Genomic DNA, 25,498 nt, shown 5'->3' with positions numbered 1-25,498 from the left:
TGTTTCATCTCCAGATGCCTCCTGCAAGGTCATTTTGGAGTTGTTGTCCTCCAGATACAGCTCTTATGGTAAATGGGCTTGTGGACAATGGACTTGTCCATTCTGCTCTGTACATCAGCCTTCATGTTTCCTGTGAACTTTTCCAACACCAGCTTTACACTGCCTGCAAGATAATTGATAAGGCGAGTGATTAGCAGTGGGCCAAGAGCAGATCTCTGCATGGCCATGCTGGGAACACCCTCCTGCAATGATGACTCCCCATTAACAATTAATTCCCCATTAGCAATCACTTTTTTTTAATCTTTCCTGTTATAATTCTGGATGCTGTCATTATCCAGCTGGCTGAAATGTCAGCTTTGCTCAATGCATGAGCTGGTTGCAGAGCACTCCTGGTTGGGAAGCAAGGCTTGGCACAGCCTCTACCTGCCCTGCATTCTTCACTCTTTGCAAGTCATCTCAAAGCCAAAATGCTGCTCACATGGGCTTCATGGAGAGTTCAAAGAGCTAGAACCAAGGTGTCATGCCGGATCAATAAGAGGACACATCTTGGCATTGGAAGGACATTATCAGGGTTTGCTCAGCCCGTACTCAGACTAAGCAAGCTTCAGTTTTCATTGATATTCACATTTTCTGTTCCTGAAAGACCTTAGTCCCAGGGCAAACATAAAGAGATGCTCCTGTCTTCTTTCCTACTGCTGGGGGTGAACGTGGAGGTGGTATAGCATAGGGATGCCTTTGCAAGGAAGAGTCATGATCTCCATGCTTAGGTATCCATCACTGTGACAGTTTCCCCACTGCATCCCCATCTTCTTCGGCAGCACACAGCCTCAGGGAAGCAACAAGGACAACGATTCACTCCTAGCTGGGCAGACACTTCAGCTGCAGCCTGTTAAACATCACTGCATGCCATTAGGACATAAGGTACCTCATAAAAGCTTGGGGTCCCCTCACTGCCTTCTGATCTTCTTGCCTTGCTGTGAAGGTGAGTCTGGCTGATAAAAGGAAGCACAGCCACATGCTGTATCCTTTCTTCTCTAGCTGTCCCCCATTTTCTCCCTTCCTTCTCTCTGGCCCAAAACACCTGGCTACTTGTGCAGCACAACTGCATCTCCTGTCTACCTGCCTACAAAGACTACCCTGTCTGCAAAGGAGAAGAAAACAGCAAAAATAGCCCCAGCTCCTGGAACATCTCTTTCTATTACTGGACATCCCTCTGAGCTGAAGTAGACTTCCTGCCCAGACATGGAGTGAATTATGGCCAAGCTCTTGGAAGCTGACCTTGTGGTCAGCCGGGGCACGGGCTTGCTAATAAATGCGGTCATCCCCTACCGCAGACAGCCTATTTTTAGTTGCCTGTGTTTCCTTGCCTGCTGCCTCTCAGCCCTGCCCAGTGGCCCTGCAGATCCCAAGCTGGTCACCTTGGCAGCGTGGCTCATGCTGTGGGATAGCCCTCCTGGGAGCAGAAGCCTCACTCCTCCCACTAGGACATGAGATATCCAGGGAAACGGTTCCATTTGCTGCCTGTTAGTTTTGCATGCATGCAGCGATGTGGCTTCTCCAGCTGGGTTGTGCTTGGGACTACAGCTGCACTCCCTGTCTGTTGGGCAAGGAGCTGTGAGCTTGCTGTGCTTTACACAGGGGGTGCACTTAGAAAATAGCTGCAGCTCTGTGCAAGGTGAGCATTCCATTGTGCAGAATGCTCTCGTGTACAGAAAGAGGGATGCTCCTAAGGTAGAGCTGAGGTTCTGGAGCAAAGCAAGGATCAGTTCCTGGGCTGAGAACATGGGAAGGATACCACAGAATTGTTTGCTATGAAAAAGACTTTTAAAGGTCACCTGGTCCAACTCCCCTGCAGTGAGCAAGGACACCCACAGCTCCATCAGGTGCTCAGAGCCCTTCCAGCCTGACCTTGAGCATCTTCAGGGATGGGGAATCCACCATCTTTCTGGACAATTCAAATCTTAGAAATAAGTAACACTAACAAACGTATGAACGCCTCCATCAGCTGGTGTATTGAAGTGAATCACAAAGCTATAGATTAAAAAATAAAAAAAGTTTGAATCTGGCAGGTTTTGAAGAAGTAAGTCTGCAGACTCAAAGAACAGGGGAAGATCATCCACTACAGTGATGAGAGAAAGAAGATGTTAGGAGGATCACAGTCTGCCAGGACTCACTAGTTCAGGCAGCGGCAAGGAAAATTGTGTCTCAGTAACCTCTTGGACCTCATTAGACGTATTGGAAAGTGCTGACAGAGAGGAACTGGGGTTTGCAACCCACTCAGCTTCTATACGAGCTCTGAGTAAGGTGTTTCCACCTGAGGAAAAAAGCCCTAGGAGTTCCCCAGGTTGCCAGGATCCTCTGAAAGCATGAGCAGCCACACAGGACATCAAGGGTCTGCCCACAGATGGCATTCTGTGCTGGGAACTGTTCTTTCCATGAACTGTACATTGATCTCTTTTTGATGAGGGAGGAAGCAGCCTCATCCAAGGGTTATACCTGTTGTTTTTATGCTTGTTACGTTGATGAAGGCCACCAGAAGTGAAGGATCTTGTAAAGCTGTGAAGTTGAAGTGGAAACCAAGCATGTTGGGGATTTGGCTTGAGCCAGCCTGCAAAAGCTGGGTAAGGTCTCCCCTTGGAAGTTGCACACGGCCACCCCAGAAGTCAGCACCTTGCACTGCCAGCACAGCCTGCTCCCACCAGCACTGGGACACTCTGTGTTTCTCCCTTTTTGAGGGTTCCCAGAATCTGGAGTGCTGGGTTGCAGGTTGCCCCGGCATTACAAAGCCATCTCAGGTCAGGATGAAGGAGCAAAGCACGGTGGCATTGGGCAATGCTTGCAAGGCTCTAGCAAAGGGGAAGGCAGCAGTGTCCAAGCAAAGTTGTGGATAATAAGAGCACAGTTGCAGAGAAACTGAGACCAGGCATCCTCCTCTCTGCTTTCTGAGAAAAGGGAGTTGCTAGGGTAGAAGCAGGGTGAAGGCATCTCAAAATGTGCTCAGGAGAGCAGATGCTGTACACAACATATACAGAAGGAGCAGAAGTGCTACTTGCAAGATGTGCAGTCTGTTCTGTGTCTGAAAAAAGCATTTTTCAGGATAAGCAGTGTTGGGCAGCACTAAATGGAGTGGATCCATGCAGAGAAGCCAATATAATTGTGGCATATTAAAAGGAAAAGAAGAAAGATTGAGCAGGGTCTGTGGCAGACTTGTTACTGAGAGGAAAAGCAATGCATGTCACCTTGTAATGAGTGCTCTAGCAAGGCCAATCAGGTGGAGAAGTGAAGTGAGACTGCAAAGCAATTGACAGTGATGGAGGCAGGAGGGGTTACTGCAGTATTACCCAATGTACAGACCATTGATCTCTTGGTTAGGATTTTCTGAAGATTGTTACTTAGGCTTAGATGCCACCAGCTGCTAATTGAAGCTGAGGAGCCTGGAGCCTTTTCCTTGCACTACTGCATACACTAGTGTGCAGGATTAGTTCTTGGCCCCGGGCAGGATGCATCCACCCACGGTGCAAAAATCCCTGTGGATGGAGCAGAGCCTTACTGTATGGTGCCAGCAGAGCCATGTGCTGCCCTTCATCCCAGGTTCAGCACACCATGATGTACCCTTCCTAGCTTTTTCGGTTTGCAAAGCCTGGAGTGTTTTCCCCAGCGCACATCCCTATTAGCTGATACAAACTATCCATACAAGCTCTTCTCTTTTTTTTTTTTTTTTTTTTTTTCTGAAGTGTTACAGAGCAGCCAGAGGTCTGCAGCACCCAAGCTGAAAAACACTGACCTGCAAGGCTGAGAGCCCAAGGACTTCTGCCAGCAAAGAGTTTGTGCTTTGTAGACAGGAGAGTGATGGCACTGTCACACCGAGGGGCTGGTTGGGATGCAAGAGCTAAAGCAGAGCTAAGGCATGCAGAATAGTTTGCTTGGCCCCTGCTGAATTTGCTGAACTATAACGAGGTGAATCTGCTGGCTGGGAAAGAGCGCTTTGCTATGCTGCAGAGTGCTTCTGCGTTGGAGAAAGACAGGAGCATACATGTGCAGGCAATGCACGGGGTCTCTGCAGTGGCCATCCTGGTGCTCCCATGCCCATTCAGACGAGCGCCGTGCTCCATCCATGCTCTCAGAGTCACAGGAAGCACAGCACGGAGCAGTCCCCAGGGGATGTGAACACTGGACTTCTTGGGATGAATCACAGAGAGCTTCCAGCCCCAGCCAAGCCGTGAACCCCAGTGAGTTGGGCCCTGCCGTGCTGGTGCTGTGCCTGAGCTGTGGTTGCTCCAGCTGAGTGCATGCGTTGCTGGGGAGAAACCAAGGCACGTGGGCGCAAGTGTGTCAAATCCCGAAGTTGACATCTGTCTGTCTACTCCCACCTCTCAATTTCCCATGGGAAGTCTCTACTCCTGGCCAGCATTGAGAGCAGGAGAGCTGCCACAACCCATGCCAGCTGCTGGGAGAACTGGGGAGGCTTGGGACCAAGCAGGAAAATGCAACAGCATAGCTAGGAGAGGAAAGAGGCTGCTGAGCTCATCATTGTGGCTGCTCTTTGGGGTGGATGGAGGCACACAGCAAGGCATGATGTGACCACGTTCTGCCTGCGGTGCCCAGTAGATCTGAAAATTAATTTTACCATCATGGCAAAGGGCACAGGGTGACTGGTGTGCCTGTCTCCTTTTGCTTTCAGTGAAGGTGTTGCTTTGTGGTGTAGGGAAAGGATAGTGGAAGACCTGGGAACTTGGGTCCCCACTGGTGTTTCCAAGTTCATAAAGCATCGTGCAGGCCTTGGGGAAAGAAGTCCAGAAACAGCTTTGGGCAGGCTTGATGCTAGTGACTCACCACACCCCTTGTGCTCCAATGGGATTCCGTTCATGTTACTGGTACTTAGAATGGCTTGGGTTGGAAGAAACCTTGAAATCGTCTAGTTCCAACCACCCACACGCCTTTATGTCATAGCTGTCTCTAGGGTATTGTCTCTGCCAGCTTTGCTTTCTAGCACCTATCCCTCTCCCAGCACTGCAGAGCACAGCCCTTTGACTGGCAAGAGAAAAGATGTCCTGGTGGAAGATATTTGGTCTCGGTTGGTATACTGGTTCTGCCTGCTTCATTGTGCACAGAATCACGGAATATTCTGAGTTGTGGAAGGGATCCACAAGGATCACCTGGCTCCACAAAGGACCACCCCAAATTCAAACCCTATGTCTGAGGTCATTCTCCTTGAGCTCAGGGCTGCGGCCGCTGGCCTGGCCGGTCTGTTCCAGTGCCTCCCACACACTTCACCTTGGCAAGGTGAAGAACTTTTTCTTAATACCCAACCATTGGTTGACCACTGACATTTCTAGGCTGACTTACTGCCCTTCCCACCATGTCAGCACTGCTTTGCTGGGGCACATCAGATCTGCCTCACAGTGGCAGCTCCTCCAGCTCTCAGCCCTGAGTGCAAAGGGTCACTGCTGTGTGTCCTCCCAACTTGCAGACTGAATTTCTGCTGTTCTCTATCCGTGTTGCTGGAGGTTGATCTTTGCCTCTTTACTTTGCTGGAGTGTGAGCCCTGAATATTCAAGGAACAGCGCTGAACTCAGCGTGACCATGGTTGGTGGATTCTGGCCCTTAATTAATTAGCATTGATCGCACTTCACTTCCAGCATCAGAGAAGGGAGCTGCAGCTCAGGGAAGCAGCAAAGTGTAGCAATACAATCACCGCAGCCATTTTCATGCTCCTGGTCAGTGTTCTCCCAAACTTGCATTCCTGCATTTACTTCATTATTATCTCCTTACTTTTGCAATTACATTCTCGGCAGCCCTGGAGAGATGGGTGTGGGCATCCTATCAATCCACGAGTAGGACATTCAGATGTAGACCCTGGAGGAGTATTTCAGGATTCAGGTGGTGGATTTAATGCTGTCCCGGTGTTTATCCTGCCCTAAATCACAGCTTCAGTGTGAGGACCATACAGTGAGAATAACCAAGAAAGAAAGAAGGCACATATGGCAGAATTTTGAGCATAGGAACATAGGAAGTTCCATGTGAACATGAGAGAGAGCTTCTTTACTGTGAGGGTGACAGAGCTGTGCTGTGCTGTGAGATTGTGGTCATCTTCTCTGCAGATGCTCAGTGCCCACCTGGACACTCCTCTGCACCTCTCTGTAGGGTACCTGCTTTAGCAGGACTTTGGACTTGATCTCCAGAGGACCTTTTCAACCCCTAAGATTCTATGATTCTGTGAATGTGTTGTGTGGCACTTCGTGTTGCAGATCAGCAGGTGCGTGATGTTGGGGACAGGTTTGGACTGAATTCTTCTGTCTCTTGCACAGCTGGAGCCGGGCAGCCTGATGTGCCAGGTGCCACAGGGCCATGGGAGAGAAGGAAAACACACTTGGGCCAGTCGCTTCATTTCATTTCAGGACTTGGGCTCCCATTTGTAAGACACTGCCTCTGTTTGTTTCCTCTCTGAATTGTCAACTCACTAAGACACCTCGCTGCCTGCCCGTCCCATGGGTCTGCTGCCTGAGCAGTGGGGAAGAGCCTCTGGCAGCAGAGCTCTCTGGAGCTCTGTCTGCTGCTGCACGTCCCAGAGCTGCTGAGGAGATCCTCCAGGGAACCGTTTTCCGCTGGAAAATGAAGTCCTGTCAGCATCCTCATGTTTCATAAATCCATATTTCTTCATCAGAAGAAAAAGGGGAGAAAAACAGAGGTGGAAAGAGGCTGCAGTGTATCTTTTTGGTATTTTTAAAAAATGGTTTTAACTGACACCTCTTCTGCACAGAAGGGTTGCAAAGCCCTTCTACAACATAACAGGCTGTTTAAAAGGCGCAAAACCCTTTGGGTTTCACTCTGAAGGAACCCAAGCTTTCTGGGGTTCATTGCTGCTTTTTTTTTTGCTTTTTTTTTTCCCCACTTTGGAGACTTTTTGGAAGTTGATGCTTTTGCACCAAAGCTGCACCTCAGCCTTATCCCAAACCTCCCCGTAGCATCCCCAGGGCTGATGGGTGCTGTCAGTGCTTTGAGCGCATCCCTCCGTCCCCACCGTCCTGTGTGGGCTGCAGCCAGCCCCAGCTCCTGGCCTGTTTTTGCTTTGCTTTAGAAAATAAACAGGCGTAGAGCCCAGTGCCGCTGTGACCGATAGAGAAGGGGGGGTGACCGGCAGAGTTGAAAAGATTGTTTTCTATTCATGGCCTCCAGCATGAGGTAGGGAAAAAGCCACTTTCTGACTGCGCACGCATAGATTTGCATTGATTGAAGGCAGAGTCGATGCCTCCCTGTGCCCTTTCTCTCCTTTTGGGCTCTCTCAGATCCTCCCTCCCCAGGAGCCCGAGCAGCAGGGATGCACACAGCTCCTGCTTAGGGCTCTTCCATCACTGCCCGTTGCCTCTTCCCTCCTTTCCCCTTCCCCTGACAGCAGCCTCCCACAGCCGACTCATTTCAGAGATGTTTTTTCACTGCTCCAGCCAACATTTTTCTCTCCCCCATTACGTTTAGCTTCCCCCTCCCTCTTCCAAACTATTTTTTTAAGCAATAAATAATTTCGGCGTGCTGAAGAAGCATGCAAAGTCAGCGCTAGGCTACGGCGAAACGCTCCATTTGTTCTAGGAGTCCTTTTCCACTCAGAAAGCTTCCCCTAGTGTTTAATTTTAAAGCATGTCATTATTATTATTTGTTTTCTTACTTTCCAGAAGAGATTCCCGTATTTTTTCGGCTTGTCTGGAGATTTCCACACGCAGACACGAACTTTTCCTTTGGCTTTTCTCCCCTGCTTGCTTTCTTTTTGCTGGGGTTAAAAGCCCCAAGTCAGCAAGGTACTTAAACACATGCTGAAAGTTAAGAGCTCGCCTAAGTGCTTTGCTGACTGGGAGCCAAGGATATTTTCTCGAGCCCTTAAAATGCTTCAGAACCTGAATTCAAAACGTTTTGTAGAAAATCCAGAATTCAAGTATCTCTTGTACTAATGGTGGCTGTAATTCAGGAGTGCCATCAGATAAGGGCTGCACTCTTCCTCCTGGAGCTGGTGTATACCCTTGCAGAAAATGCTTCCCTAAAGTCTTTCACCACTTCAAGGAGCTCTCCGGAGATCTGGACATGTGCTTTTGTTTCACTCACTGATCATGTTGGCATTTTGGTATTTGTTTTGCTTGACACTTGATGCTTCTAAGTGTTGAAATGTAGGGAAAAAAGGAGCAGTTCACTGAAGTCACATAGAGCAAATATCTGCAGCCGAACTAATGCTTTCTCATCATCCCAAACACAGAAGGGGGAAAACAGAAAGAAGCTAAAAAAAAACAAACTGGAAAACCAACCACACACATACAAATATGTCTATATAAAAAAGCAGAAATAACAACAATAAAGGGAATAAAAAACCCTGCAAACGGAGACCTCTGTGAAGCTGCAGCATCACTAACTGGAGGTCAGGAGGAACATCCTGAGAGCAGCAACATGTTTCCCTTCAAAGGGATTAGTCTGAGGGGCTGTAGTAATGTCTGTACAGAGAGGGAACAGTGGTGAGCAGAGGAGAGGAAAGGCTGCTCAGACAGCAGGTTCTTCCAGAAGTGGAGAAGCAATTAGCATCAAAGAGAAATCGTGCTCAGCTGCTTGGGCTCTGTGCGATAGATGCGGGTCTCTGCCACCAGTCAGCTGCTGGGTCTGCTTCAAAATGCTTATCGGTGTAGTGGGGAGTATTTTGGCTTTTTCCCCCCCTTTTTTTGAAAAGATGATTGAAATGTTATGTTTGCACCTCTGCATGAGTCAACCTGTAAATTCTCTACCTGCTAGCTGCCAAGCAGCTGGCACTTGCAATCTCCCTTTATCTCTCTCATGTCCGCATAGCTCTTTCTGGCAGGCTATGGGTCTAGTATCTGGCTGCACCGAGAAGATGCTTCATGTGTCTGTCAGGATGCAGCTTCCCAGTTGTGCATGGCTCAGCACTGCTCATCGCTTCCAGGCTTGGCTTTGCTTGAGCACCCTTTGGAGTGAAAGGCATGAAATGCAAATGTAATATCTTCTTATTACACAAGAAGATCCTGAGACCTTGGCTTAATTGTTAATACAGCCCCTCGTGGGCAGAGTAGATTGTTGCTTTATTATTAATATTGCTTTGAAATAATCTAGGCTACAGGAGTACAAGTGTTGCTCGGAGAAATGACTGATGAAGAAATAGGAAGAGAGTTGGGAAAACGCTTTCCATTGTATCTTTACTTCCTCATGTGTGCTTCCTGTGCTGGCAGCATACAATCACGGAATCTTTAAGATTGAAGAAGATGGTTATCTAGTCCAACTGTCAGCCCACTCCCACCATGTTCACTAATCATGTCCCTCAGAGCTACATCTCCACATTTCTTGAACACCTCCAGGGATGGTGATAATGTCAGTTCCTCTGTTCAAGAGGAAACTGAATCATGGGGCTGATGCAGGGGGAAGAAATCCCTCCATTGGTTAGAAACACATCCTGGGGTCTCACCTCTGGGTGTTTATGGGTGTAGAAAGAAGTGTTATCATTTCTCCTGGGCATTCTCAGGCACAGGACATCATATTTTTGAGTAATAGAATCATAGAATTGTACAGTAGCTTCAGTTGGAAGGGACCTTAGAGATCATCAAGTTCCACCTCCTACCATGGGCTGGTTGCCCCCACCAGCTCAGCTGCCCGGGGCTCCAACCAACCCAGTCTTGAGCACCTCCAGGGATGGGGCAGCACGGCTCTCTGGGCAGCAGTGCCAGGGCCTCACTGCCCTCTGAGTGAGGAATTTCTTCTGAATATCTAACCTAAATCTTCCCTCTTTTCGTTTAAAGCTGTTCCCCCTTGTCCTATCACTGTTAATCTGTGTAAAATGTCAGTCCTCCAGTGACGTGACTCCACAAGGACATAGAGCTGTTGACTACAACCCTCTGGCTGCAGTCACCCAATCAGTTCCTTACCCACCCAGTAGTACACCCTTCAAATCCGTCTGTTTCCAATTTAGAGATAAGGATGTGGTGTGGGACCATATATAATGCCTTGCACAAGCCTGGGTAGATGACATCAGTTGTCCTTCTGTTGTCCACTGATGCTGTCACTCATCACACTCCTGGCCTCGTGCCTCATCGCTGCGGGGCCGAGCCTCCCATACCTGTGGTTGAGGCCGCAGAGGAGTTTTTTTCCAGCTCAGGATGCAGAAGTTCACAAGTTAAGTTGCAGCGGCTCCAGCTTCAAGCCCAGCTGCTGCTGATCCACCCAGGGGTGTGAGCATTGCATCAGGCAGCGATGAGCCACTGGCCTACAGCAGGCGAAAGCCAAGCCAACGGACAGACAGAGAGAGCCTGAGGGGCTGAATTTTAGAGCTATTAAATGATTAAATGCAAAAAAAAAAAAAAAAAAAAGTTAATTTAACATCACGGTTGTGATTTTACACACCCAAGAGCCTGGAAATTGAGAGCGCTGCTTCTCACACAGGGATCGTAACTTGGCACTGCGCAGATTGTACAGTATGTAAAATTAGACCGGAGACATAGTAAATATGCTGCAGGGACCAATACTGTCTTGGCAGAAGGAGGATGGACAGAGTGGGACCCAACAGGTCTTTTACGCCTCAGACTTCCATAATTCCGTGCTAATAAAAAATAAAACAACCCTCTAGCATAGTGCCTGGTGCAGAGCACAGCCTGCAGCGGGACAGGGCAGGAGTGTGGCTGCCCCAATGTTTGTGCTCCAAGGGAGACTGCTGCTCAAGGGTGGGTGCAACTAGGAGCAACGGGGAGGCTCTGTAGGCAGCTCCTGGGTGCCCAACATCTCTATCTGCCTCTTCCTCTTCCCTGTGTGTGGTAAATACAGGCGTCCTTGTGCTATTGCTGAACCACAATGGGCTTTTCTTCTGTTTACAGCTGTGATTTGGGCACCTAATTCTGAATCCTATTGATTTCCTTTTAAATGGCGTTGAAAAGCCTGATCTAAGCACTCTTTTGTGGCCTAAGTTATTTGTCCTGTTGGCAGGAAAAAGCAGAAGCAGAAAACAAGCCTGTAATTCATCGGCCGCACTAACTCCTGTCACCTGGCCACGGAGTGGGAGAGCTCAAGCACACGCAGCTTTAGTGCTGCCAGTGGGATTTCTCTACCATGCACTTGTTGCCCTGATTGCCATTTGTCCCCCTCTAGCCCTCTGAGTCCTTCCTTTCTGTGTCACCCTGCATGGGCCAAGGAACCTGAGCCTGCAAGGAACAGCCCAGCCTTCCCTTTGCCTTAGGATGGAAGGAGAGGCATTGCTCAACCCCTCCTGGCAAAGAGAATGCTCGTAATCACAGAGTTTGGGCAGAAGAGATGGGGCATCTAAGGAGAGTTGTGGAATTGTAGGGTTGCTTGAGGACGTTTAAAGGCCATCTGATCCAACTTGCCTGCAGGGAACAGGGACATCCTCAGCGAGATCAGGGTGCTGGAGCTGACCATGGTGGAAGGAGAGGGAAAATGGCTCATTTGCAGTGCCCCTAAAACAAACCTGCTTCCAGAGATCTGCTTCCAGGCTATCGAGAAGTGATTGAGTACAAGTCCTTTAGCACCCATCTGTTATCTCTTAATTAAAGTTTCTTGCTAATTATTTTTTCTTGTCAAGAAAGCAAAGCTGCTGACTCCAGGGATTTACCAAAGTAGAGCAAACAAATGCGGATTCTGCTTGCTGCAATTCTTCATTAATGGACAAAATTAACTTGGAACGGTCCATATCTTTGGCTACATCAATGACACTTAATTATGCCTGTTTCCTTACAAAGATGTATTTAGTTTTAAATCACTAGTGGAAGAACAGCATGAAATTCCTTCCTTTGGCAGGGAAGGTTTCTGCTGGCAATGAGAGCTGTGCAAAGACCAAGCAGCACCGAAGGGAACAGGTGTGAGGAGATGAGGGTAGGATGTGCTTTGGGGAGGTGGTGTAGGGAAACCCTTTCCAGTGCAGGTGGATGTTTCATCACGACAGGAAGGGGCCATGAAGCTGCAGATTGGAGCAGAGCCACCTGCATCCCTGAGCATAGTTGGTGATATGCTGACTAGCCAACAAGGTGCTGGACCAAGAGAGAGGGAACAGGGTTGTGCCACTGCACATCCAAAGACCGCTGGAACCAGAGACATCCCACTGATCCCATTGTTTTACTGGTCTCATTTACAGTGGGAAGTTGCTGCTTCATCTGCTTGGAAAGCTCTCAGCATACCCCAAGCACCTTGTAAATATTAAATGTATAATTTATGAATACATACACAGAGATTTAATTATCCACTCGGATTATTACTACGGCTTGCACACAGCTCTGGATGGGAGGTACGTAGGCTAATGGAGTGATAGACACCTTAGGATAGATACCTCTGTCCTAAGGCGCAGATGTGTTTTTCCATCCCACTGCAGAAGTTCTCCACATCTTACATACATGGACATGTCCTTCTCTCACTGCCTCAGTTTTCCCATCCGCAGGGCCAGAGCCAAAGACCATGCACAAAAGAGTGCAGTGGGTGCAGAACACTTGTGTCTGTCCCAAAAAAATGCTTTGGATCCCTCAGGTGGGATCCTGCCCATGCCTAGCTTGAGGGGAATTGGAGTCTCCCTGGAAAGGCTCTGATTGCCCTCACTGTTCTCATCCAAAAACAGTACTGATGTCTGCAGCACAAGACAGAAAAAAGGAGGTGATACTTGCCAGCAGGGTGTCACGCATGGTGATGAGGCTGGGTGGGCTGGGACAGGAGGGATCTCGGGGCCTGGATCAGCTCCAATGAGCAGCTCTGTAAACCTGTCTGAGAGAACTGCCTCTGTTACTGTGCTTTGGATTTCTTCTTCGTCAGGAGCCTTAAATCATTGCCCTGGGAGGGACTGTTGCTTTCAAAGACCGGTCTTCCAGGAAAGGCTCCCCCAGCCTTTCTGAATGCATGCCAGCGTGTTTGTGCTGTGTTTAAGAACAAATAGGAAATAATTCAAGTTGCATTTACCCCCCTTCCCAGCCTAGTCCTGACATCCCCATCTGCAGACAAGTGCTCATTCACAGTCCCAAGAAGCAGGGCTGGGAACCCCAGAGCTTTATTCTGACCCAACTCTTTCTCCTAGGCACCAGTTAGGCAGCTTTGTTGGCCCATTGCTGCAATGAGCTTTTCTTCCTGCAGGGCTGGTGGGTGATGCTGCATCTCTCAGCATCTGCCTCTGCCCAGCAGGTCTCTGGGTGTGAGGACAGAAGAACTAATGGCCTTTTATGAGCCAGCAGGAAAGGGGAAAGCAAAATGTCTTTTCTTTGTGCATAAGAAAATAATAGAGGAGAAACTGAGTAAGACCTCATGCTGGAGGTCTGTGATCTATATGCATCTGCCCATCTGCCTAGTCATCTGTCCATCCATCCATCTACCCAGCCATTTGAACAGCCAGCCATACACCCACACCCACTGCCGTTCATTGATTCTTTTCTCCCTCCTTCCAACTGCCCACCCAAGCATTCACCCACCCATCTGTCCATTCACCCCTCCATCCTCACACACAGCCAGCCAGCCAGATGCTTACATGCTTAGACCTCAATCCTCTTACATCTCTGCATCCCCACATACGCTCATCCATCCATCCACTTACAGAGTCATCCATCATTTCTTCTTCATACGCTTCCCTCCATCCCAGCTGCGCCCATCCAGCCAGCTATCCATCTGTCTGCAAGCACACACTCGTTCATCAGCCCACCCATCCATCTCCTTCCACGCTTCTGTCAATCAGCCCATTTTTCTGTGCCCATTCCAGCTATTGCTCCTCACACAATCTCCTATAGTCTCCTTGGCTGGGATGTTTTTCCTTCTTTCTGCCTATCAGTATGCTTTTTAAGGTGCTCAAAACAAACTACAGGTCTACAAAAACAGGTGTAGCCCCTGTTCCACCTGCCAGCAGGACACAAGAGATGATATCTGGAGAGAAAGGAGTAGGACAAGTGTTGAAGTGCTTCTCTCATCCCTCCCCACTGTTAGCTACCATCAGCCTCACTGGTGCATCTCCACCGCGGGTGGAGTCCTCTGCTATGGATTCATTTAATCGCTGTTCTCCCCTCAATTTTGACATTCATAGCAACAGATGGATGTGGGTTTCTCTAATTTAATCGTGCCTTGTGTGAAAAAAGCACTTTCTTACTTTCATTTGCTGCCCCTTAATTATCTTATTAGGAGAAAGAGCCAGCGGTCCTTCTCTATTCATCCTCCTCATGTCATTCAGTGTTGCTCAGGTGTCTATCACGCCTCCAACCCTGATTGCAGGGATGAAGAGATTGAGTCTGTCAAACCATCCCTTAAACAGAGGTTGCTTTCAACCTTTGTTCTCTCACGTTTCCTTCCTCTGCTCCATTTTTATCTTAATGGTGCAGGCTCAGATTTGTGTGCTGCTTCTATGGTACACTACTTCCCATTCTCAATCCTGTTCTTAATAATTATTAACATTGCATTTGCGTCTTTGATTGCCACTGAGCTGATGTTGTCAGGAACGTGATCACTCCAAGATAAGTTTCCATGGAGGCTGCTGAAGCTAATTTGGAGCCATGACTGGGCGGGAACATCTGCTTCCTTGTGCGTTCATCGACACAACACATACTGTGATGCCCCTTGGGATGCTTTTGCCCCCAGCTTTAACTTTGCTGCCCTGACAGCCTCAACTGTCTGCTCACACTGCCTTGGCCCATGAGTTATGAGTGAGCTGGGCAGCTCAGGTCCTGCTCTGAGCTCTGTCAGAGCTCACTGGTGACGTCTTCCTCGGCCAAGCCTGACCGCTTCTTCTCACCTTTGGTCTCCTGACCTTTAGCTGCAATAAATCCTTGCGAGGACTCTCCTTGAGTTCAGGGATACTCGGTTTCCCAGGGAGCCTGAGTGGGGCACCTTGTCAAAAGTGATTTGGAAACCCAGGACTATTTTGAGACCTGAACAAACTGATGAAACCTGGAAGGAGATGTTCACATCCTGCTCAATTCCCATCCTGCTTCATCCCATATGATACATTCACAGAAATGTTTTCATCGTTGCCACATACTGCTTAGAGAACAACTCATGTAGCAGCATAGGAAAGATTCAATTGCCAAGTATCATTAATGAATGTCGGCTCGAACTCCTGTCCAGAAACCTGAGAAAATTCAATTAGGCAGCTGGTGCCCAATGAGCTGTGTTGCTACACTCATGAGATGCTAAATCAAACAGCTCAGCAAGGCATCGTGTTATTGTAGAGAGAGAAAAAAAAAAAGAAGAGGCAGGGAGATAAACAGCATAACATGTGCCAAGCAGCTACCCCCTTCCAAGGCATGGCACAGGTAAAACTGAAATCCTCCCACCTCATTTGCTAGGCCGGGAACTGAAGGCAGCATTCCTCTTCCCACTTCCGCTAGTAAATAACTCAAAGCTTGCTAATGACAAGTCTTGGGGCTCTGTCACCTCTCTCCCCTGGGAATTTCTGATGTGTGCATTTGGTCTGTGTCTTGCAATGAGATAAGAGGGTGCAGGAGTGTCAATGACTTGTTGACACAAACAGCTGGATGTGCTGTGTTGTGCCCTCTCCAAGGTAGAGATGGGAGGAAAGCATCCTATGATCCTCAGCACTGATGAGACCACACCTTGAGTACTGCATTTGGCTTTAGATCTCTCAGTATAAGAATGACTTTGAGGCTCTGGAGCCTATCCAAAGAAGGGTTTGGAGCACAGGTCTTATGAGGAACAGCTGAGGGAGCTGATATTGTTCAGTCTGGAGAAGAGGAGGTTCAGGGAAGCCCTTATCACTCTCTGCAACTCCCTGAAAGGAGGCTGTGGCAAAGTGGGGTCAGCCTCTTCTCCCAGGTAACAGTGATAAGATGAAGGGGATTGGCCTTCAGTTGTGCCAGATGAGGTTCAGGTTGCATACTAGGAAAATTTCTTCTCAAAAGTTTTGTGATGAATTGCAGCAGGCGGTCCTAGGAGGTGATGGAGTCACTGACCCTGGATGTGTTCAGGAACTGTATAAATATGTCGCTGAGGGTCATGGTTAGTGGACATGGTGGTAATGGGTTGAACTAAGTCATCTGAGAGATCTTTCCCAACTTTAACCATTGTGTGATTCTGTGAGATAGATGTGATCCTTGAGTCCCAGTTCATTGGTCCTTACCAGCTGATTCACTCCAGTACTCTGGTGTAAGGTCAAAATAAATTATTATCCGGACCAGAGGGAGAATGTGAACTTCCCTGGCCATTGTGTCAGCTCATGCCCCTGTCCTTCCCATGCTTACTCGTCATGGTAAGATCCTGTTTCCAAGGTAGCCCACAGGCTCTGATCTCACCTGCTTTTCTCCTCCACAGACATCCACATCCAGTATGAGCGGGTAGGTGCCGACGTGACCATGAAGTGTGGCTCCATGGACTGGGATGCAGCTGTGACCTGGACGGTCAATGGCACTGACATTGATGACTCCCACCTGAACGGGTCGTATCTGATCCTGAAGAAAGTGGACCTGACTCAGAACGGCCAGTACTCATGCTACGAGGGCTCCTCCTGGCATCTCAAGTACCAGACCTTCCTTAGGGTGGGAGGTGAGCACACTGCTGTGTGACGTTGTGGGGAACAGGGGACACAGCCACACCATTGGCTCCTACACTGACCCCTCACTGCACCCTCCATTCGCGCCAATCCCAATACTGTCCATGTGTATGGTTTTCTGCTGCACCCTGCAACACAGCCTACCAGTGGTGTATGAATCATAACAGCAGGATGCTGGAATCAGCCTCTCCTACTCCAGACTTTGAGTCAAAGCTGATAATGATGCCCATGGAATAATTGTGGGAGGGAATAATTTTGCTTCACCAGCCAGCCCAGTGCCATGATGCAGCAGAAGGAGCATTGTCTGAGGGTGGAAAGGGTCTGTACATGGCTGTGGTAGGGGACAGCTGCATGTTTCACAGGATTTTGCATATTTTAAGTGAGAGATGTGCTGATTCACAGATCTCACTGCAGGAGATAAGAGCTGTGCTGTATTTCACACCATGCTGATAGCTGATAGCTGACAGCAGCTGTGTGTTTTGCAGGCTGCAGTGTTTGTACAGCTGATAGCAGCTGTGGTTTTCGCAGTTGCAACTGAGAGCTGGCGGTACCTGGGAGCAGTGTTTGGCATGTCTGGTGGCAGGGTGGAGGCTGTTGTAGAGGATGCTGAAAGGTACCAGTTGTAAGACCCCAAATATATGCTTTGTAGGTGGCTGTTCCCACGGGTGGGAGATTTCTTCTTTAGCACCTTGCAGGTGCATCTCTGCCATCTCTGCCACATGGGCCAGGCAGAAGGGTTACCTGTATCATGCATAAGCCCTGCAAATTGGGCAAAAATGGCCCTTTGTGTTAGTAAGTCCAAGTTTTGGGAATGCTGCATGGTGCTGACCTTGTGGTACTGGTGTCTAATTGGAGGGATGCTGGCACACAGTCTAAGGATGCTGGAAGGAGGACATCAAAGAAAGAAGCAGGCAAGTGGGCAAGTGGAAGCAGAGAGGATGGTAATTAATAGCATGCAGCAGACAAGTGTGTGGCCAGAGACCTCTTGACCATGTTACTGGGCTGAGGCGGTGGTCCAGGACTATTGGTCAGGGTGCCAGTAACACCTGGTATTCCAAGCAGGGCCTGCAGCCCAAATGTAGAGCTAACGAGGGGAACATTGTCTCCAAACATCTCTGTAGCTGTGGCATCACTGAGACTCTGCAATGACTCTTACCTCTGCTCAGCGCCTCAGCTAATAGTAAGCCCTCTCAGTCCGCTCTGGGACCCAGGGGAACTGCACAGCATTACAGCTGAAATCCCACTGTTTCCAATTACGATTTGTTCCTGTCTGCTGCCCACTCCTGGCCCTGCTGGGCACTGGGCAGCCAAAGGGCACGCTCAGACACCACAGGGGCCACGAGCAATAAATAAATGAGTGCCCGGTGTTCTAATGCAATTAAGTATGCAAGGAACTAATCAGATGAGACCCTTTTAGCGGTAATTAATTTAATTGCCTGGATTTAATTTAATGTTCTCTCTGAAGTTTCTTTTCCCAGCACCCCTGCTGCCCCCAGCCCCTCCCTGCTCCCCTTTCCTGCCCTCTCCAGGGCCAGTTGGTACCCCAAGGTATGCAGGGTGCTATGGAGAGCAGGTTGGGGAGCATCCTTGGAGGAGATACACATGGTTTGCAGCATCCCCGTGGTAGCTTATAATTGTGGGGATGTGTGCTGCGTTCAGCTGGGCATATGGAGCGAGTGCCTGCAAGGACCACAGAGGAGAACCTGTGATTTGTAGAATCTTGGACTCGTTTAAATTGGATGGGAAGTTAAGTGAAAACAGGCCTGTGGCTGCATTTTCATGTCTTTAGCAGGGCAGAGCAGCAAAATTAAAGCAGTGTTAGCTATATGAATAAAGAGAGAGCAAGGAGAGAAATGAGCTGTGCAGGGAGGCTGGAGGGGAGCTTAGCGGTAACAGAGGTAGAATGTGATCCTGAGCAATGCTGGGAAAAAAGGGGAGGAGAAAACCTGAAGATGGTCATTAGCCAGGTTCATTAAGGTCGGAGGCTGTCATTGGTGGAACCCAATGGGGATACAGGGAAAGGCAGCATGTCTCCTGTGCTTGGGAAAAGTAAAAATCCCAACTTCAGTGTCACAGGGTGCACTCAGGAGAAAGCACAATTACAGATATGGAGACAAATGGAAAATGGGAGAAAATAATACGGAGGCTTGCCAACAATACATCATGGCAGATTAACCTGATAGCTCTCTTTGATAAGGGAACTGATTTCCTAGGCCCAGAAATGCGGCCGATGTAATCTATCTTGACTTCAGTGAAGTATTTTGTTATGATGCCACATGGGAAATTATGAGTTAAACCAGAGAAAATGTGGATTAGTATGGGAGTTGGAACATGGCTTAGGAAATGGCTAAAGGGGATCAGATTGTGCTGAAAGGGGAGCTGCTAGGAAGGATGGGGAACTACAGCATCAGCCTTCGGACTGTGCTGCTCTGTTTTACATAATGGCTCTGAACCAGGACGATGAGGGAGTTCAGGTGGGAGGTGGCTTTGGGATGACCCTGGGGCTTCTGGGGTGAAAGCTGCATGCTGGAAGGGCCAGAATGCAAGTGGGGCAAAAGGCACAAAGCACATGAAGGTGGCACACTGATGTGCTTTCACAATCTGGTCTTAAGGATGGGATTTGATATCTAGGTCCAACTCATGGCGGTGTGGCCGAGAGCTCTGCAGCACCCAGCGGAGTGCAGATGGCTTGTGGTAGCCTGCCTGTCCCATAGCTGCAGAGACAGGGATGCTGGCACACAGGCGGTGCGGGCAGTGTGTGTCCAGGGATGGAGTGACTGAGACATGGAGAGCCCAATTGGAAGAGCAGAAAGGAGCAAAAGCCATGTTTATATGTGGGAGTCCCATCTGCTGTGCACACAACACGTGAGGGGACAGTGGCACTTCTCTGGGACAGCTTCTTCCAGAGGGCTGTGGGCAGCAATGTGTAACTTTTCAGCCTTTCATCAAGTGGTGACAACTGAACGTGGGGTGAGCCATAGGAGGGCAACCTCAGTGCATATCTCCCATAGCCTTCCCCATAGCCTGGAGATTGGTGGGTGCCTCTGAGCATGGGCTGGAAGCAGTGGGCAATGGAGCTGTGGGCTTTGCAGGGCTCTGGGTACCAAGCTCCCGGCTATCTCCATGAGCTGCAGCATTTGGAAATGCATGGCCTGAGGGCCCGTGGATGGATGTAACAAAGACGTTGGGAAATAATGCGCTCTTGAGGTTTGGCACACGGCTCCGTGCATTACAGAATGTTATAAAAATACTGCTAATGGGCCAGAGAGGAGTGGAAACGCACGGTGGAGAGGCTGCCAGAAGCTGGAGAGTGCACATGGGAGTGGGGAGGCCTTGTGTGCAGACAGGGGAGGGAGGCAGCAGCCGGGTGGGCGTCCATCCTTTCTCTCCCATCTAACCTGCTTGTCTCCATGCCCTGCCTGATGGAGTCTGCAATCCTCTGGCCCCTCTGTCCTGGGATGCTGGAGCACCCTGCTCGCCCCATCGCTGACAAATTCCCTGTGGCAGGGATGCAAGTCTGGATGTTGGCTGTGGGATGGGGATGTGAGGCCACGTGCCTGCCCAGATCCTGCCTGCAGCAATGGGAGGTGGGCAGGCTCCAGGCTGGCTTGCTTCCTCCCATGTCTGTCACTGCAGTGGCTGGCAAGAGAAAGGGAAAAAACATGCGGTTTGACAGAAAACGACATGGAAAAACAACCAAATTAACAGAAAAACAAACAAAGCAAAACCAGAATGGGTTGGGGGGGGGCAGGGAGGGACGGGGCAAAGCAACAGAAACCACATGTGAGCGAGGAGCTGAGAGAGCCCGAGTGTGTTCTCTGTCCTGATTAGCGAGCGATCAAACATCAGCCACTAATAAATAATCAGAGCCTCCCTTCTCTCTGCCTTAGAAGTCCCTTTCCTCCCAGCTGGGCTCCAGCTGCAACTGGAGGATCGGACTGCAGTATGCTTCTTTTTTGTGTGTATGTGTAACGTTTTGGTTTTTTTTTTCTTTTTCACCCATCCATGATGAAGAAACAAAGGAGGCAACAACCTTACAGTGTGACATGTTCCTCTGTGTTTCCCCAGCTCAGAACGGAGCAGTAGGCAGGTGTGAGCAGCCCACAATGGGCACTGACTCCATGAGGTGGCTCTCTGCCCAGTCTTCTCTGGGGGTTGATTTGGAGTGAAAAATTGCACTGATTGTGCACCCACGCCCTCAGCCACCGGTGTGAAGGTGCATGGAGTTAGTCTGGTGCTCCCGCTGGTGTAGGGTCAGTGTGTGCAAATATTTTCCTCCTCGTGTCCAGCAATCTGTGATATAGGGATTGTTTTTGTCTAAAAGCCTTTTTGATGGATTTTTCCCCCATGAGTTTAGCCAATCCTTTCCCGTGGCCATGTAAACTTGAGGCTATTTCAAGAGCAGCAAGTTAAATATGGCAGTGGCTGCTGCCGGGTACCAGGGCCAGCTGGCAGCACCAGTACTGTGTCCTTCTCTCCTTCCGAACTGGGTACCCACATCTCTTCTGCCCCTTGAGAGCAGCACTCAGTTGGCTGCACCCAGGCAGAGATGCATCGACCTGGAGCTAAACCACATTGAGGATAGCAGTAATAAATCAAAGCATGTGGCTGCTGATGTTCCAGCATCAGAAGATGCACCCAGAATCTGTCAGCATTATGGCTGTATGTTTTTCTGTAAAAGTCTGTTGCACTGGAGGTGCACAGGTAAGCAAAGGGTTATTGCCACATCCCTGGAAGCATTCAAGGTCCCCCTCTCAATGGAGCCCTGGGCTGCCTCATCTGATGGGAGGCAACCAGCCCACAGCAGGAGCTGGGGCTGGGAGGGTTTTAAGGTCCGTTCCAACCCAATCCATTCTCTGATTCTGGGATTCCATGATAACACATGAGGCTGATCAGATTGCAGGAAAGCCTCATTTATAGAAGTGGAGCTTCATTTCATGAGCCATGCAGGCTGTCTGCATGCCCTGCTTTGCTGTTTGCTCATGGCTGGAAAAAACTAAATGGAGGAGCTTTGCTGCCCGTGCCCTGATTTTGGGTCTTGGCCCAAAGACAAGTTGGTTATGATATTCAGGTCACCATCCCAGCTTTTTAAGCAGCAGGTCAAAAAATACCCCCCCAAAAAAGCCCAGCTATGCTCTCAAATGCAATTAGTGCTAATTGGATTAGGAGCTGGGCTAGAAAAACAAAACACTTTCAATGGCAGCAGGCAATCTCTCTCCTCTGGCCACATGGGAGAGGATGGATGAAGCTGTGCCCTCAGGCCCAGTGCGCACACATATGTACATTTGCATGCTCACACCCATGCATTGCACACACCCGCACTCCACTGCCTTCTCCCATCCTTCCCTGCGCCGTGCTCGGCAGCCTGCCCAGCTGCAGCATAGCAGAGTGATGCTTCCTTGGCTCGCCGCATAAAATATGATAATCTGGGGCAGCCGGTGTCAGAAACAATAAAAATATCCCCTCTCCCAACACGGCGGCCCCCCTGCACTCATGGGAGCTGGGGGCGGAGGGGCTCAGCGGCACGTGGCATTTATTAGGTGCTGCGGCATGGACTTGCAGCACTTGTAGGTCTGCCCCAGAGCAGGGAGGAGGTCAGCACATGCGGGACCCTGGGTCCCCATGATCTAAAGGGACCTGGCCCCATGCTTGACTGTAGAGACTCATGAGCTCATGGCAGCTTGGTGGTGATGGAGGGCTGCTCGCTGAGCCTGAGTCATGCAGGAGCATCCCATGGCACAAGGTCACAGAGAAGCCACTGCTTCTCCTGGGAGCTCCTCTCACTGGATCATGTCAACAACGGATGTTCCACTGCCCACCCTCTGCTTGCCATCTGCTCACAGACTGCTTCTCCTTCCCAGCACATCCTTTTCCCTGGGATGGGGTGAGAGGAGAAGAGGAAGAAGAGCTTTGAGGCACCATCCCCATATGGCACAGCTGGGTTCTGGGGACTGTGCCATGCCAGTGTCCCATGTTACAGCCTCCTCCGCGCTTCTGAGGTTTGTTTATTCCTTGTTAACATGACAAAATCAGCTTGCTAATTAGCAAAGCCCAAGTCCAGTCTAAACAGCTTCCTGAAGCCCCTATTCCTCAGTGCCAGGAATGAGGGACGTGCGGTGCCGGAGGAACAGAGCCTCTCTCTCCTTGGCCAGGGGACAGCGGCTGCAGGCCGGGGCTATGCGTGCTGGGGACACGCGCTGGCGGCACTGGGCTCTGCTTACACCAGGAAGGATTTCGTCTTGGCCTCTCCTAAGTGCCCCTTGTCAAAATATTTAGTGCAAGCTTCCTGCTGCCTGCTCGTGGTGGGTCCTCAGCTCTGGGAGGTGATGGAGGGGAAGGGCCGGGATGCGGTCTCTGAGCTGTAGGACACATCTGCGGGGACCCATGGTGCTGAGACCCCATGGTGGGGACCCCTGCCTTCCCCAGAGCTTGATGACCACACTACCAAACAGATTCCAAAGGAGGGAAGGTGACAGTAAACCCTTATTTTTCCCATCTCTTGGTGCTTCTCCATCCCTCCATCCCCAGTGACGGCACCCGGGCAGCAGTCAGGTTCCAGCATCCGATGTACTTCAGCGTGAAAGACATTGTCATTAGTGATGGTTTCCCAAGCCGGTGCGCCCGCTGTGAATAATTTAAAAGATCTAAATGTGTGCTAACAGCAGGTCTGCATGGTCAGGGATGGGAAAGAAGGAGGGGTAGGAAAGTTGTGGGTCTGGAAAGTAGAGCAGGGAGTGAAGCAAGATTATTTTCCTGCTGTTTGCAGGACAGGGTGGTGTTCCCCCCCGGAAAAGGAGTCAGAGGGTTCCCATGCCCGATGGATCCCTTTGCTCCCTGTCCCCTCCCGAGCTGTCAGCATTGGTACCAGAGGCAACTGCAGGACAATTTCCAGTTGCTCTTGCTCAAAGCACTTTAATGCTGTTTAAACAATTACGCAGTTGATAAATTTTGACAAGAAGAGATAGAAATAGCCTGGGAGAGCCGCGCAGTAGAAATGCTCTAAACAGATGTCCCTTTTCTCCCCCTCCCCTGCTCCCTGGGGGTCTTTATCATTCGCTGCCAACTAAACAAGACTGTGTTTGCTCGAGTTGGGACGGTGTGAAGGGGGGAGCAAAATGCCATATTAAAATGGTTTATGATACCGTCCCTGCGGTGACGGCTGCTTGTTTTCTCTCCAGAATGATCTCCTCTGCACCGACGGGAGCCTTGCACAGCCTGTGAATACCACAGTGATGTTTGCCCCTCTCGCTGGCCCACTGGCTACTGGATTCAGCAGTCATTTGCATGCCAAGGAGCCATGTGTCCTATCCCAGAGATACAGGGGATAGAGTGAGCAGCATCTGTAGGGGATGCTTGATTTCTTGTACTGCTGAGCTCAGGTGTACAGGGTGAGGAGAGAGACGCAGCTGGCTGTACCCAGAATCACCGCCCAGTGTATTTTCCTTGCCACAGCCACTCACCCCTCCATCTCTGACTTTCCCAGTTCTCCATCCAGGTGCATTTGCCTTCTGCAAAAGCTTCTTCCTTTAACTTCTTCCTCCTCTCCCTCCCTTACTTGCACGCAGGGGAATGCAGATCTTCTCTGTCCTTTCTTGTCCTGGGTGTTTGGAGCTGAGCACGACTGCAGCTTTACTTTTGCTCTCCTTCTGCTCTTTGCAGAAATTCCCAATCACACCAATCCAAGCAGGATCCCCCCTCTGCCCTTCAGACCCCTGGGTATTCCCGTAGCAGTACAGGAGGGCACCACATTTGCATGGGATGTTTCGCACAGTGCCAGCACTGGTACAACTGCAGAAGCCTTGTGTGGAGTGGTCTATGGGGTGTCATGAATGTCTCAAGGAGAGGGGCTGGACTCTTTTCCTGGTGCTATCAAGTGTGTGGGTGGTGTTCGGTCTGGCCAGGTTCCCTGCAGGAAGGAGCCCACCAGTGCTCTCAGCACAGCTGCTGGTCTGCTGCTCTTGCACAGAGGCAGGTCTCCAAATCATCTGCAGATCCAGCCTGCACAGGCTCCAACATAAACAGCCTGGGCACAGGTGCGTGGGGTTTCCTCCAGCTTTACTTCAGAGCAAAGCCCCATGCGGGGCTCCCCAGCCCAAGGAAAGCACCTGCAGCACACAGAGCACTCTGGAGTAGGGTATTTGTCATGGGGGTCTGCTCCAGGCTGCATCCCCCTGCACCATCACTGCTTTTTTTTTTTGCAAAGAAAATGCAGTGTGTGCAAGCAGAAAAGGAATTTGCAGCTGGGGTAAGAAGCACTGAATTGGTGCTTCTTACTGAATTGGAGCTCCTTCCTGTCATTTTTGCTAGTCTGCAGCAGGGAAATAGATGCACAGAGAGGGGCTTTCTGTAAACCCAGCTCACTAACTGCACTGAAAAACAAAAATGGTGAAGTAAGGTCCCACGTCAGATCCTTGTGCTCTTCCTGGAGAAGAGAGTGTGAAGATCAGTAGTAAGTCCCATAGACCCCTGTGCTATTTTTATTTGCAAACCAGACTTGACTGTCCTGCACATCAGCAACAGTCTCATCACCTCCAGGTACAGGAAACAATACACACCTTTTCTATCTGAAAAAAGCAGTGTTTGTGGGCGTGATTTTTGTCCTGTCCTCCAAACAGCACTGCATTTGCAGTCTCTCCAGGGCCGCCACTGACTGCTGTGTTCATCTGTGCAGATGCACTGGCATGAAGAAGCCCATCAGCTGCTGTGACTTATAGTTTGTGCAGATGTAACTTTGCTGTATTCCCTTCCCTTACTTCCCATCTCTAGCACCTGGGTTTCGGGGATAAAAGTCAGGGGCAAATGGAATCCAAGGGCTTAATTGTGATGAAAAACAGCAAAATTGCAGACAGCAAAGGAGATATCTCTTACAGAAGGGTGCCAGGATAGAGACAGCACAAACTGTGAGATTCAATTGGGACAGAGCAGTCTGGGGCTGCATACACAGCCAAGGTAGAGTCAGCTCCACCAAACACTGCTTGTGTGTGTGAGGAG

At 49.8% G+C, this 25,498-nt stretch overlaps 1 protein-coding gene across 1 annotated transcript in view; it reads left to right on the top strand.

Moving 5' to 3' along the window:
• The window catches only part of CNTFR (ciliary neurotrophic factor receptor), a gene marked incomplete at both ends in the record, with an annotated part of 157,073 nt that overhangs the window by 95,298 nt on the left and 36,277 nt on the right, over positions 1-25,498 (top strand). The window contains 1 exon segment of the mRNA XM_079548629.1: positions 16,270-16,500. Coding sequence (XP_079404755.1) covers positions 16,270-16,500 — 231 coding nt within the window.

This window comes from Tetrao urogallus (assembly GCF_951394365.1).
Source record: "Tetrao urogallus genome assembly, chromosome: Z".
NCBI lineage: Eukaryota > Metazoa > Chordata > Aves > Galliformes > Phasianidae > Tetrao > Tetrao urogallus.
The sequence above is the reverse complement of the archived record's forward strand: the minus strand, read 5'-3'. Positions and strand labels throughout refer to the sequence as shown.